The sequence below is a fragment of the Lagenorhynchus albirostris genome, chromosome X (genome assembly GCF_949774975.1).
Source record: "Lagenorhynchus albirostris chromosome X, mLagAlb1.1, whole genome shotgun sequence".
In the NCBI taxonomy this organism is placed as follows: Eukaryota; Metazoa; Chordata; class Mammalia; order Artiodactyla; family Delphinidae; genus Lagenorhynchus; species Lagenorhynchus albirostris.
This window is the reverse complement of record NC_083116.1, coordinates 119,971,304-119,987,322: the sequence shown is the minus strand read 5'-3', so window position 1 is coordinate 119,987,322 and position 16,019 is coordinate 119,971,304. Positions and strand designations below refer to the sequence as shown.

Genomic DNA, 16,019 nt, shown 5'->3' with positions numbered 1-16,019 from the left:
ACAGTACATACAGACAATAGTTTGCTTGTAAACATCCTCCAAACCTTACTACGGAAGAGTCATTCTCTTTATTTCAAATCGTGTTATTTTCTACTCCAGCGTCTGGATTCTTTTGTCTAGAGAATTTCCCCCTCCGTTATTCTCCTAGTAATACCAATATGCATTATTCCAACTCAGCTTTTAAATTCTACTTTTCATTTTTACTTTAAAAAAAATCACAGAATTTTGAAGACATAAAAAAGCTATACCTAATCTATTGGTTTTTATCCATGTATGTATGGCCGTAGAATGCTCCTTATTAATGAATACCCAGGATGTTTTATTTTTTAAGTAAACTCAATTATTTTTTTTTTTATTAAGAACAGGCTTTCCGGGTTCCTTTTGCCCTCACATCTCTGAGTTAAATATATTTCCATATTGGGAAGTGTTATGTGGTGTTGAATTTTCGATCTCAAAATCATATTGGGTATATTTCTCTGTGGAGTAAACCCACGAAACCAGGACTCTCCACTAACACTGAAGCTATGAAACCAAAGACCCCCTTGTTTTTTTCTCCCAGACACGTGCCCGCCCTACTCAAACTTTTACAAGAAGTTGGCGCGTTTGTTACTATCTGATAAAGAGGAAGAATTGGCCTCCGCACGCACACACCTACCTTTTAGCGTCTCAATGTCATAGAAAGTGGCCGCAAACCTGGTGGACCGATGGGATGCTGAGCGAGAGTCCGCGCTGGTGAGACTTTTGAGCTTCAGTCGGCATCTCCACAGCTTCCAGTCCTCGAAGTGGGTGATCTGCAGTAGTTCCTCCAAACCCGAAGCCGCCCTAATCTGCTGCTCAGATCGTTCTAACATTGACCGGGATGCCCGCTTAAAGCGAAACAAAACAAACAAAAAAACTGGCTTACAGGCAACTTACTCAAGTTCTAGTTTGTCTTGATAATATTCATTGCTAACACTTACAAATGTAAGTAGAGCTAAGAAGAAATTAGATTATTCAAATGGACACCAGTACCTAGGAAAAATGACATCTAGTAGTTTTGATTCACATTCTGTTCATTTATGATTGATGGAATGACTTATTCCCCCTGGGTTCTCAGAACACTTAAAGACAGTATCGTAGTGGGTTGAATGGTGGACATTTAAATGACATGTCCACGTCCTAACCCCCAGAACCTGCAAAGATGACTTTTTTTTCGGAAAAGGATCTTTGTAGATGTAATGAAGTTAAAAGGATCCTGAGATGAGGTCATCCTGGATTATCTGGGTGGACCTTAAATACAAAGATAAGCATCCTTATAAAAGACAGGCGAGGGAAGACACTGACACAGAGGAGAAGGATTTGTGAAGCCAGAGGCAGAGACTAAAGTAACTCAGCCACAAGCCAGGGGTCGCCTGAAGCCACCAGAAGCTGGAAGACTCAAGGAATGATTCTTTCCAAGAGCCGATGGAGGGAGGATGGCCCTGCTGACACCTTGATTTTGCAACTGGATTCCAGAACCGCGAGAGAATAAATTTCTGTTGTCTTCGCCATCAAGTCTGTGATAATTCAGTATGGCAGCCACAGGAAACTAATATAGATTTTTAAATCACACTACTTTGTGCAGGAGCCAGTGACAATTGTTTTCATCTGTTATTTGGGACACTGACCCACAAAGTCTTGGGGACCCTGCCTACAGTCACACAAGAAGGAAAGATTTTAAGAACCTGATAATCTGAATTTGCTGACTTCTAACCCTCTGGACTTTTTTTCCCTTTTTAAACCTGTTTACTATTCCAAACACATGATTTTTTTTTTTCTGAAAAAATACACTTCTAGAGCTTATGTTGAAAACTTCCTTCCCACACAGTTGCATGAACTGTACTGACTGATACAACCCATGGATTTATGAGGAAAAAAAAGACTTGGCTGATAAAAGATGTTCAGTATGCAGTCGAATTGTTCAAAATTAGGGACTTGGTTACATAATGATATATGCATACAATGAATACTATGTGATCGTCAAAACCAATGATGCAGATGTATACTGGGACAGAAGGAATTCAGTCCTCCCTGGAATGTGCTGGAGAGACAATAATGTAGTCTGTCTATGGTTAGGGACGTGGATTTTCTCCTGCTGAGCCTGTGGTTACTGAGTTTATGTTCTGCTGTGTGGTTTGCATACGCATGCTGAGGACTTTTTGTTTTTAGAGCTGGGGTGAGGGAAGGGAGAGAGGGAAGAAACAGTGTAGCTGCAGGACGGTGCTGAGACAGGAAGGTGGAGCGAGAGGTGAATGTCAGCTGACAGGGGGAGGGGCAGAGGGGGAAAACGGAGATGCGCAAATGGGACTTCCATCTGGACACTGGGTGGCGTGATGTACATCCTCCTCCACTGCCCCTCAAAAACTTTAGTTAAAATCTGTATCATTTAGCAGTGTTTTGGGAGTGGGTTTTTTTTTTCTTCCTTTAAAATTTGTATTGGAGTATAGTTGCTTTACAATGTTGTGCTTGTTTCTGCTGTACAGCAAAGTGAATCAGGTATACGTATACATATATCCCCTCTTTTTTTGATGATTTCCTTCCTATTTAGGTCACCACAGAGCACTGAGTAGAGTTCCCTGTGCTATACAGCAGGTTCTCATGAGTCATCTATTTTATACATGGTAGTGTATGTATGTCAATCCCAATCTCCCAATTCATCCCAACCCCCTCTTTCTCTCCTTGGTATCCATACGCTTGTTCTCTACATCTATGTCTCTATTACTGCTTTGCAAATAAGTTCATCTATATCATTTTTCTAGATTCCACATATATTGTTAATATACAATACTTGTTTTTCTCTTTCTGACTTACTTCACTCTATATGACAGTCTCCAGGTCCATCCATGTCTCTGCAAATGGCACAATTTCGTTCCTTTTTATGGCTGAGTAATATTCCATTGTATACATGTACATCTTCTTTATCCATTCCTCTGTTGGGGATTTTTTTTTTAAGCTATGATGATGGATACCGAGAGTTGTCCAAAAGTGGGTGTTCAAAAGAGCAAGTGTGGTCCCAGTCATGTATGATACAGTTATATGTCTTTAAAAATTATGTGTGTAATGTACATTATATATACATATATATAATTAGCTATGGTTAATCATATATATCAAATTAAATATATATGTAATATCTGGAGGAATATACATGAAAATATAAACAATGGTTAATTTTCTAGATCAACGGTTGTCAAACTACAGCCCCCTGGCATAATTTAGTCTGCTGCCTGCCTGTCTTTATAAATAAAGTTTTACTGGAACACAGCCATGTCCATTTACTTACATATTGTCTACAGCTGCTTTTATTCTAGAATGGGAGAGTTGAGAAGTTGCAATAGACTTTCATAGCAGTTTCAATCTGAGGCCACCTGTCCTTTTTTGGAACAATTCCTTAATGTTCTCCGTTGTTGTATTTTTCATTATTCCATGTATTATATTGTCTCTATTCTCTTCTTTGAAACATTTATCAGACATGTATTGGAGCCTTTTAATGACCTTACATGTGCTTTCTTATTTATCTAATTTTTCCTCTTCATGTTTTTAATGTGACAGGTAATTTAATTGGTTTCTCTTCCCAATCACCAATTCTCCAATTGTGTGAGTTTAGAGTTTAAGTTTTTAATTTCAATTACCATATTCCTAATGTCAAATATTTCTACTTTATTCTCCTTCCCGTCTGCTTTTTGTTTCATTTCTGTACGTTTTTCCTAATTTGTCATTTTTGTTTTATGAATATTAGTCCTTTATCTCTTTGAGGGTTGTAAATAGACTTAAGTATTCAAATTGTTTTATATTTTAACTTCATATATATGAGTTCTTTCCCGATTATTCACTTTATTGGCTGTCTTTCTCAGTAATCATTACCTCTATGTGCTTTGGAATTTTGTTTAGTAGTTTCATCTTCATCGGGGGATTCGTTTTTTCTTTCTTCATTTAAAGGTCTGTGGGGCTTCCCTGGTGGCGCAGTGGTTGAGAGTCCGCCTGCCGATGCAGGGGACACGGGTTTGGGACACGGGTTCGTGCCCCGGTCCAGGAGGATCCCACATGCCGCAGAGCGGCTGGGCCCATGAGCCATGGCCGCTGAGCCTGCACGTCCGGAGCCTGTGCTCCGCAGCGGGAGAGGCCGCGGCAGTGAGAGGCCTGCGTACCACACACACACACAAAAAGGTCTGTGGTTGCGTCCCCTGACACTCAGGGCCCTGGGTCCAGAATCTTACTGAGTGCTTATGACTCAGGGATCAGCTCAGTTCAAGCCCTGCCTCGTCCTCTGGCTCATGTTAAGCAGTTTCATAGACGACACGGCTCCAGGCAGCCAAGAGCAGTAACTGTTCCTCTTTCATGGATCTGCTGGACTGCACTCATGGAGCCCATTACCCACTGGAACTGAACTTGTGGTGGCCTCCACCTTCCAGAACAGTCCATCAGTTCTGTAGCTTCAGCTTCATGGTTTTTTTAAAATTTATTTTTCTTGAGATACAGTTGACAGCGTGGTATAAGTTTAAGGTATACGACATGTTGATTTCTTCAGCTTCATGTTTTTGGTACCATTTCTGCAAACGTTTGCCATTTGCAGATGTTTACCATCCTGTGATAAATTTTACATTTTATCGATCATTGCTACGGACTATAAACCATCTCAAAACATGAATGTAGACGGTCATCTTGCTTGGAAGTCCAGATGTGAATGTGAATGTGTGTGTGTACATGTGTGCATGTTTTAATAAAGGTGGGAAAATCTTGAACATGTTTATGACCTGAGGGAAAGAACCAACAGAGAGGAAGAAACGGAACATATGCATGAGAAAGCAGGGACCTAGAGGGGTTGGTGTGACATAAGTTCCAGAGACAGGTGGACAGAAGATGAATGAATGAGAGGGTCTGGAAGAGGAGGCTCATAGAGATGTTGCGGGTCTGTAGATCGCAGGACTGCTTGGGACCTATGATTTCTCACTTCTTTGAGAAGCTGGAATCAAGGCAATTTTCTGGGCGCAAGGGCTGGAGGAAGCTTGAAGAGCATAGATAGGGTTTGGGGAACAGGCACTGAATCTCAGGAGCGTGCCACAGCTGCTTCATCTAAGAAATCCGGGGATGAAATTGAATAACTGCCGATCTCTCCAGTGACTCAAATTCAATGATGTGCCAACAAGGCTCGTTTTTCAATAGTTTCTCTTTTCATGATTATTCATTCCCTCTTCTAATTGGACGCCACGACTACTTCATATTCAATCCACTCTGCGAAATAAAATTTTGTTACAACACTGCTTCCCCATCAAAATAATGAAAACAATCAAATGGCTTTTTATATGTTTTAAAAATTGTACTCTACTGAGAGGATTTTTATTGAGGCAAATCCATAAATACGGAATGATGAGGCTTCATAGCTCTTACAGGTTTCAATTCAATCTGAGAAGTATTCTTACACTATCCAACCATGAGAGCTCAGAGGGCAAAAAACCTCTGGATTGAATTTAAGCCATTGAATGGCTCATATGACTTACCTCATCATAAAAAGTGAAGTGTTTACTCAAGTACAAGTTATTTAAGCATACTTTAAGCCTCATAATTTAAAACCTAGTTTGAAATAACTGAGAAATTGCAGCTTATTTTGCTCTTACAAGTGGAGGTATTGAAAATTCGGAATAAGCAGAGACCTGACAACCAATTCATCCCAGGGTGGGCGTATGTTTACAAAGGGTCAAGAATAACTGTTTGTTTCCAAGAGGCTTTCTGCACTAGTTGATTTCTGTATAATTAACTTTATCTACTTGAGCAAGACGAACATTAAAATTAGAAAGCGTAAGTATAGGCCCCAGTACATATTTAAACCATGGATTTCAACGGTTTTAACTACCAAACGTTTGCCAAGTAAGTTGCTCCGAATTTCTTCCTATATTCTAATGGAAGTGCTAATCAAAACTAAGATAATTAGAAAGCACTCAGCAAAAGGAAGTGAGGCATGGTTACCAGATCTCTGCTTTTTGTTACAGCAACATCTTTTTATGTGTCTGTGGTAATGAATCCAAGACTGTTAGTAATTTCCCTCCTAAATAACAAATCATTCTCTGACGTCTTGACTGCCACAAGCCAGTTTCCAAATTGTGAGGCTGAAGGTCTTTGTAACAAGATTTTGCCATTATTTCAATGCATACTGCTTCCTGAGGGACAGAATGAAGGGTAGCCACTTTCTCTTTTGTTAATTTCTAAGTTCACATGGTGTTCTCCCCGAGGAAGCGTGAGCATCTCCATAGCTCAGGCCCAGACAGTCATCTACACCAAGTGTGACTAAGATATTTGGAAAGGTATGGTGGCTGGGTTTGGAGGAGGAATTTGCAAGTATCCACGCTGTGGGGAAATCAAAGGCCTTCTGTACTCCTAATAATTTGAGCTCTCAATTTGAATGCCCTCTTCCTCCAAAAAATATCTAGTCAAGGAACATATTCAAAGAGTGAACAAAGGCATAATTTGGGGATATCAAGGAGCCTCACTGAAGAAAACAGCAGGAGGTTGGCTTTGGTGGCGGCACAGAGCAGGTTTGAGAGTGGGAGGGCTGACAAATAAGACTTGGAAAAGAGGTTGGTGCAGTGAGGTACCACTCGACATCCACTAGGATGGCCACAGTCAAGAAGACAACACCAAGTGTTGATGGGACTGTGAAATGGTGCTGTCACTTTGGCAAAGAGTTCAGCAGTTCTTTAAAAAGTTAAACATAAACTCACCGAACAGTCAACCGATTCCACTCCTAAGGATTACATAAGAGACAGAAAATCGAACCGATTCCACTCCTAAGGATTACATAAGAGACAGAAAATCGATTATTGGCTGCCCGGGGCTCGGAGTGGGAATGAAGGTTAATTGTGAAAGGGCACAAGGGATCTTATACGGAAGATGGCTGCACCGCTCAGTAGGTTTACTAAACACCACTGAATTTTACTTCCAACAGGTGAATGGGCAAATTTTACAGTATGTAACTTGTATGACAATGTAGTTGTTTAAAACAAAAAAGAGGAAGGATTGGAAGCTTAAAGGCCAGGCTACTTATTTCGGAGGCAATGAAAAATATCAGAGAGTTGAACAATGGGATGTCATTGGACACCCATTTCATTGGTTTGCTCTTTTGTTCATTTCTTTTTTTAAAAAAAAATTTATTTATTTATTTTTGGCTGAGTTGGGGCTTCGTTGCTGTGCGCAGGCTTCCTCTAGTTGCGGCGGGTGGGGGCTACTCTTCGTTACGGCTTCCCATCGTGGTGGCTTCTCTTGTTGTGGAGCACAGGCTCTAGGCACGCGGGCTCAGTAGTTGTGGCACATGGGCTTCAGTAGTTGTGGCTCGCGGGCTCTAGAACGCAGGCTCAGTAGTTGTGGCGTGTGGGCTTAGCTGCTCCATGGCATGTGGGATCTTCCCGGACCAGGGCCCGAACCCGTGTCCCCTGCATTGGCAGGCGGATTCTTAACCACTGCGCCACCAGGGAAGCCCTGTTCATTTCTTCTTGCTTTGGCCTTAGTCCATGCTGTTCCCTCTGCTGGGAATGCCCTCTACTCTGTCTAGCTAAACCTTTCTCAGCCAGGTGTTACCTGCATAGGGAAGCCTCCCCCACTACTCCCACCCTGGCCTAGGTCTGACCTGTCAGTCACATGGATTCCAAGCTCCCCACCCTTCTCCCCAGCGCTTATCACCACTGACGCTAATGAATTATTTGTGTCATTACTTACTAAATGCTTGTCTTCCCCACTGGGTCCTTCAGGACCACTGGAGTAGTAATGATATGTTTTATTCAGATAGCAGTAGTAAGAGCTATGAATTAGGAGGTTGGGATTAACAACATATACACACTACTATATATAAAATAGATAACCAACAAGGACCTACCGTATAGCACAGGGAACTCTACTCAATATTTTGTAATAACCTATAAAGGAAAAGAATTTTTAAAAGAATATATATATACATAGGGACTTCCCTGGTGGTCCGGTAGCTAAGGCTCCACGCTCCCAATGCAGGGGGCCCGGGTTTGATCCCTGGTCAGGGAACTAGATGCCACAGGCCACAACCAAGAGTTCGCACACCACGGCTGAGATTCCGCACGCCGCAATGAAGAGCCTGTGTGCTGCAACCAACACCCGGTGCAGCCAAACGAAGAAATAAGTAAATAAATATTTTAAAATAAATAAGTAAATAATTTAAAGAAAGAATATATATACACATATATGTATATATATAACCGGATCACTTTGCTGTACACCTGAAACTAACACATTATAAATCAACTATACTTAAATTAAAAAAATAGTAAGAGCTAAATATTTATTAAATGTAAGAATAAATAGATTCATCAAATGCTATAGAAAATTTAACCCTGAGATTATTCACTTATTCAAACTGCATCACTTACTTTTCAAGGATCTTCCTCTGAGTATCCTCCTTCCAGGTCCAAATGAAATGCCACTTTTTCCATGAAGCTTTCTATGAAGTCCCTAACTTAGACTATATTTTTAATGAGCACATTGCAGTTCCCTTACTATACTGTGATCTCCTTGAGGGTAGATCCTCCTAGAGGGTCAGGCTCACCTTTTTACATAATAAGTACTTAATGCATATCTGAAGAAGGAATTTATGAGTAATAAATTAATACATACACGCATTTGAAAAGGAGTGATCAGGGCCAGGTTTGTGCGGTCTCTTTAATCTTTTGTATAGAGCGATGCTTCTCAAAACTTCCTGTGCATACCAATCACCTGGCAATCTTGCCAGGATGCAGATTCTGATGGAGTAGGTTTGGGGTGAGACCTGGGATGGTGCATTTTTAACAAGCACCCAGGTGATGGTGATACTGCTGGTTGGCTGGCCACACTTTGAGAAGGGTTTGTAGCAGAGGTTCTCAACCTTGGCCTCACCTTGAACCTGCCTGGGAAGAAGCCTCACAGAGACACTGATGCTTGGATCCCATCCTCAGAGATTCTCATTTTCTGGTTCTGGGCTACAGCTTTGCCATGAGGATTGTGAAAAACTTCGTAAGTGGTTGCTAGTCTTAGGAGAAGCTGGGTGAGAGACATACAGGCTATTCTCTCCGCTTGCTTTGCAACTTTTCTGTAAATCTAAAATTATTTCAAAATAAAAAGTTTCTTTAAAAAATCTATATACACTACCAAATGTAAGGTAGATAGCTAGCGGGAAGCAGCCGCATAGCACAGGGAGATCAGCTCGGTGCTTTGTGACCACCTAGAGGGGTGGGATAGGGAGGGTAGGAGGGAGGGAGACGCCAGAGGGAAGAGATATGGGAACATATGTATATGTATAACTGATTCACTTTGTTATAAAGCAGAAACTAACACACCATTGTAAAGCAATTATACTCCAATAAAGATGTAAAAAAAAAATCTTTCCAAGCGATTTGAATGAGAAACACTCATCTTGGGAATGGTGCATGCTGGTTTAAGTTCAAAAGGCCTGAGTGAGTGCCTGAGCCCCGTGCAAGCCCACTGAGTGGGGAATAAATGGTAGATGTAAGCTGAGAAATAGTCTTATTCTTTAAACCCCTCTGAGTTATACCGTGGATTCACAACACTTGGATGAATATCTTGCTGAACTGGATTTTCTAAGCCTTTTCTTAACTCAAGTCACCGGACTGACTGTTTGTGGCCCACTTCCCAATCTGTATGACTTTTTCAAGATTGAAGACCAACAAAACTGTTTTCCAGGCTAAACAGCACGAGGAGAGCAGCTGCCTTATGTGAGACCATCCTAGATGACAGGAAAAAAATTCCCAAGGAGCCAAAACAACCCACTTCTCCCAAACAGAATTAAAAATAATAGGTACTGCTTTAACTTACTGGGACTTAATTGGGAATAGTAAATTCTAATCCTTTCACACGGCAGTCTAGAAAATATGTGAAGGCACACAGAAATTAGGACAGAAACACAAGGCCAAGGGGAAGGGGCGTGGCTTAGGAGTACATGGCTCAGATCCATCCTGCCTCTGAGCTGTTAGAAGTTACGAGTTGCAAAAAGCTGTTCTTGGGTCATTCAAGTCCTTTGCCCTTAAGAATCCTCCTGTTCTAGATATGAAAAAGGAGACCAGCTTTGCAAAATTCCCCACTGGACCTCTCGAGAACTGTGGGTCGATGTTTCCAAGCCTTTCAAAACCGATGATTCTATTCTGTCAAACTGTTGGCAATGTGTCTTCAGGAAGTTTAGTGATAAGGGGGTGGGGTGAAGAGAATTTGTATATCTGGAAGATCCAGAAGCTTCGGCGTGTGCTGTGGACGGAACACATTTCACACAACGTTCCCTAGATTTGCTTAGGGATTTACAAGTGTTGCCTGGGGAACCAGTCCTCTGATTACTGGGCCCTGGAGTTCAGGAAACCAGTCAGCAATTTGTTTCCCTTTGCAGTGGGTCTAGGGAGTGGATCATGTTGCAAGACAAATAATTCCATGCTCCCTCTACCTCTTAGCAACTTCTTTTTCACTGGAAATGCATTTTGCATTTCATCTTTAGCTGGATGTTTAAGGCTGAGCCCAAACCACCAGCTTTTCCCTGGTTTGGGATCCAAGTTGTACCGCCACGTTCCCAGCTGTCCACAGATACCGTTCCCCCACCCCTGCTTCCCCTTTCTCACTCTCCCACCTGTCAAGGAGCCCGCGCAGGCCATGTTAGACTCGCGAGGCCAAACTGAAGTTTTGTGCCTTTGCCTCTTGTAACTCTCAAGTGGAAATTACATCCCCCGAAAGGAAGCTTTGCCCGATACTGGAAACCACTCTGTGGTCTGGACAGACGGCTGATTGGCGCGGGAAGAGCATGGATGAGAATTGTCCAAAACTGGTTTTGAATGGTAGAGCATTCTGGGAAATGTGTTGGCGGTTTCTTATAAAGTTCAACAGACGCTCACCACGTGACCCAGCAGTCCCACTTCTGAGAGTTTACCCTTGATAAGCAAGGACTTAGGTTCATTCGAAAACCTTGACGTGAATGTTTCTATCAATACTAGCTTTCTTCGTAAGAACTAAAAAGCTGGAAACAACTGTCACATCATTCAATATATGAATGGTTGCTTAGGCAAACCGTGCCACGTCCATTCCATGGAATACAACTCAGCCGTAGAAAGGAATGAATGCCTGGTATGCACAGCAACTTGGGTGGATCTCAAAGGCATAGGGAGTGAAAGAAGCCAATCTCAAAAGGTTACTGACTGTATGATTCCATTAATAACATTCTCGAAAAACCAGAAAGATAGTGATGGAGAACAGAGCACAGGTTGCCAGAGGCTGGGAGGAGGGTGTGACTATAAATGGGTAGCAGAAAGGAATGTTTTTTCTGTATCCTGATTATGGTGGTGGTTACAGAAATCTCTGTGCTAAAATTCACAGAACTGCACATCAAATGGGAAAAATGATAATTTTACCGTATAGTACCTTTAAAAAAATAAAGTAAGCTGGCTTTGAATCCAGGCACTGCTCCCTTTTAGCTATTTGACTGTGGGCCAATTATTTAATTTCCTTAAGCCATGGTTTCCTCATTTCAGAAGGCAGTGCTAACAATACCTCATAGAGCTGCTGTGGAGATGACCCAAGGTCATACATGGGAACGGGTCAGATATAGGGGAGGCATTCAGTAATGTTCATTTCCTTTCTTTCCTCTCTCAGGGGTGGGGCATCTGGTCCTGGGTTGGGGTTTAGAGGTGCTTTATGGCTTTGATTTCCCTTAGCAACCAGAAAGGTGAGTTTGAAAAGAGCAAGATAGGACACCTCCAACCACAGTAAATAAAAGTTAATGAGAAAACCTTATCCAGGGTAAATCAAGGACAAACTTTCTCTTCTTCTTTTTTTTTCTTAACATTTCTTGGAGGTATTTTCAGATGTAAGGCCAATTTTAAAGTGTCTACCCAAGCTTTACATACGTCTTTATAGGTGGGTGAGGGAAAACCACCCACTTCTTCAACCTTTGTGTTTTGTCATTAGGGTCCAGCCATCCCCAGAACAGATGGTACCTAATAGTATGGGCCGTACCAACTGAGGGCAGGGAGGAGAACACGCGCTGCTGATAATGATTCGCATGGAGCCACCCGAGGGCCTGGTGCTACTGCTCTGAAATCCAGAAACCTGGCCATCTGGGGGCCCTCACACTCTCAGTGGCTCTTCTACTCGGGCAGTTCTATGTTTAAATGTGTATATATGAGAAACTCAGGGTGTTGAGTTCATCTTAAGACTAAGGAAAGGAATTAGAGATGCAGAGAAAGTGCGTGTGTGTGTGTGTGTGTGTGTGTGTGCATTTGTGTGAGTGTGTGTGGCACAGCTGTCTGGGTATTTTAAGGGGATACTAGACGGCTAGGATGTCTGGGACCTCCACATGCTCTAATTTGATGAATATTGTGGGTGGGTTTCTCCCCAGCCAAATTGTCTAGCATGTGGGGAGAGGTCTATGCCTGCCTTCACATGTTTTAAATCCGTGCTCCACTCAAATGCCTCTGCTCCCGTCGGATGCATCTATGCTTAGGAAATGTGGGGACAGATGAGTGCGGAATGGGCTCGAGCAGCAAAACTCTAAAAGGATGCTCTGAATAACCCCAGGAGAATATATTCCTAAGGTCTGTTACAGTCTTTTTTTTTAATTTATTTATTCTTATTTTTATTTATTTTTGGCTGTGTTGGGTCTTTGTTGCTGCGTGCAGGCTTGCTCACGGGCTCAAGAGCACAGGCTCAGTAGTTGTGCCGCATGGGATTAGCTGCTCCGCGGCATGTGGGATCTTCCCGGCCCAGGGCTTGAACCCGTGTCTCCTGCATTGGCAGGTGGACTCTCAACCACTGCGCCACCAGGGAAGTAAGCCTCTGTTACAGTCTCTTTAACACTGATCTCAAAGATCAAGGGCCCAACGTCTAAGGAAACCATCCAAAGCCTTTATGGTAATTAGGTTATTGTTAAAAACAATTCCACCGCCTCCATGCCTCCACCTGTCCTGTCCCTGCCCAAGACAGGAGTGTATTTCTCAGTCCCAATGATGTTGGGCCACGTGGCCTGCTTTGACCGATGGGGTATGACGACATGATGCAAGCAGAGGACTGAAATGTATTTATGACCGCACAGCCCTCCTACGTTTCCATCATCACCATAAGCACCTGCCCCTGCTGGCTCACTGATCCGAGGCAGATGAGAGGCATGTGGAGCAGACCCAGACTCAACTTATGGCTCCAGCCTTGACCCTCTGCTTCCAGCTGACCAACAGGAACGTCAGTGAAAATAGGTTACCGATGTTTCGAGCCACTGAAATTTGGACTGGATTGTCATACTGCATTATTGTTGTAATAGTTAACTGCTACAGCCCCATCTCAGCCGAAGTGTAACACAATCCATTGGGTGGACAGAGGATCTTTATGCCAAACCTCATCCTCTTTTTTACAAGGCAACCCTGCCGTGCCACTGGCAGTCAGCCCAGAACGCCCGTTTTCACCTTTCTTCCTAAAGATGCAGGGGTCCCATGCCAGCATCCACTGCTCTCCTCTCCCTCACCCATAACCACTGCACTGTCTAAGATGCGCAACGATCCCCAGTCTTGCTGTGACAGTATCGTTATGAACCAAGTTATGAACTGTTCTTTTCGGAGGGTCTCTTATATAGGATGAACTCAGGGTATTCCTTCAATCAAAATCACACTCTTCCTAACTCCCTCCAGAATGGAACAGTAAGTAACAACAAAACCTTTGCCATAGCAACATTCGACACATGTCATTTTCTTTCTCCAGAAATTACTTTAGGCAAACCTAGATTTCAGGAAAGCAATACTTTTCTCAAAGACGTGAGTGGTATAATTATTTAGATGACAATGAAAGACAAAAAAGAGACTCATTGGGCTTCCCCGGTGGCGCAGTGGTTGAGAGTCCGCCTGCCGATGCAGGGGACACGGCTTCATGCCCTGGTCCGGGAAGATCCCACGTGCCGCGGAGCGGCTGGGCCCGTGAGCCATGGCCGCTGAGCCTGCGCGTCCGGAGCCTGTGCTCCGCAACGGGAGAGGCCACAGCAGTGAGAGGCCCGCGTACCGCCAAAAAAAAAAAAAAAAAAGAGAGACTCATTAAAATTTTCATTATTACTTAAAGTTTCAGGCATTAAAATTATCCTTCTCACAGGCCAAGCTGAGCTCCTTGGCTGCTCGTAAGATATGCAAATAACTGAGACATCTTTATTTTATAAACATGTCATTTCCACTCATGTGCCCGGCACATGGTGGACATTCCACAAATGTTCACTGAACTGAATGTACAGCTTTCCTTTTCCCAAGAAAAAGGAGCCTCCTGAGCAGCAGAAAGAAACCCAAATGTCTTCCATCCATGATTCTACCCCAGTGTCCAACCACAGTCACCTCCCATCTCAATGGTGAGTTCAGAAACATTTAGAAGTGACCAAAGTTGTGTGTAGTATAGTCATTAATACTATTCACCAGAGTTCCAGCCTTCTACCTTCCGAGCACATGGAAGGCTTGCACTTCCTGGCCCCTGGTGGTTGGATGGGGCAGGGGGTCAAGGGGCTGTGACCGGAAGTGATGTGTGTCACTTCCAGGCCAGAGAATTTAACTGCCAGGGTGAGGCTCTCCAGGGCTTTCCTTCCCTCTGTCATGGTGACTAATGGCATTCAAGAAGGAGATGCCCAGTCAGCTTCATCCTGATGTGGAGCTCACCCTGGACAAACCAGGAGGGTCACGTGGTACAGGCAATAACTACCCCTTCTGCTGTTTAGGAGCCCCCAAGAGATATGGAGTTTGTTTGCTACCTGTTACAGCAGATCCTGGCCTAGCCTGACTGACTGAGCATCTGCCCAGAGTACTTGGCCGTAATTTACCACATCTTCACAAACCACGTGGTGTAGGATGGAAACACAGCACTTTTCAAGGATCTCAAAGATGAAGGAAGTCATCCAGGTGTCCAAGTTTTATCCATATCTCCTGTGTGGCCAGATGCTGCTCTGCCATCTCTTTCTGTGACCACCAAGCTGGAAAAATGGGCTAAGGTGACTTCCTTCTATAACTAGCTCCTAGAAGTAAACACCTTCTAGGATAGCTTATGGCTGAAAAAATACTGCAGGATTCTTTGATACCTCCAGCCAAATCCTCTCTCATCTCCACAGGAAAATAGCACAGGGGGAATATACTGCCTGGGTATCTCAAAGCCTAGATGCCCAGTCCATCAGTCAGTAACAAACACTTTTTTAGTATCCATTCTATTCCACCTTTGCACTAGGTGACTGGGAAGCTGAAGTAAACAATGAAAAACCCTGTCCTCAAAAACCTTTCATGCTAGTGGACGGTGACAAAGCAATAAACCTATACACAAGCAAATAAAAAATGTCAGGTGCTGATACGTCCCATGAATAGGATAAAACAGCGTAATGATACAGATCAGGGTTGGCCAACTCTGACCTGTGGGCCAAATCCAGCCTGCGGCCTCTTTTTATATGGCCTGTGGGCCAAGAAATCCTTCCTACAATTTTAAATGGTTGCAACAAGTGGAAAGAAGCCTATTTCGTGATGCATGAAAATGATGCACAATTCACATTTCAGCGTGCAAGAGGTTTTCCTGGAACACAGCCACACTCTACGTGATCTGCCCTGGCTACTTCTCCAAGCTCCGGAAGTACAGCTCTGGCCTCCGCTCTCCCGACTGCAGCCACACTGGCCCCTCCGCACGGCCACTGCACAAAGTAAACGGAATCAGAGGGGTCCCCCGCACCCATCCCTCTGTGTCTCCGCCCCCTTCTTGATCCTCTTCGTGGCACTTTTCACCCGCCACACGTGGAATATGAGTTCCATGAGGGCTGAAACACTGCCTTATTTCCTGCTGCATTCGACACGGTACGTGCTCAATAAATAAACAAATGAACTGTCAGATGTTGGGAAGTTCTAAGGAGAGGCAAGGGAGAGCCTTTAGGAACAGGACATCACAACCAGTCAAGACTTTCATGAGGCACGGGGGCCTCAGAGAGGCTTTGCTTTATAATGTCCTAGTATCTTGGTAGAGACTGT

The 16,019-nt window shown here is 43.4% G+C and overlaps 1 protein-coding gene across 3 annotated transcripts in view; it reads right to left on the bottom strand.

Moving 5' to 3' along the window:
* Positions 1 to 16,019, bottom strand: part of VEGFD (vascular endothelial growth factor D) — a 36,663-nt gene that overhangs the window by 15,895 nt on the left and 4,749 nt on the right. For 2 of the 3 annotated variants that reach the window (XM_060138154.1, XM_060138155.1), the window contains exon 2: positions 656 to 866. In XM_060138154.1, the coding sequence (XP_059994137.1) occupies positions 656 to 866 (211 nt within the window). Of the gene's footprint in view, positions 1 to 655; positions 867 to 8,907; positions 9,033 to 16,019 lie in introns of those variants that run through there. The other variant, XM_060138156.1, reaches the window with a different exon arrangement.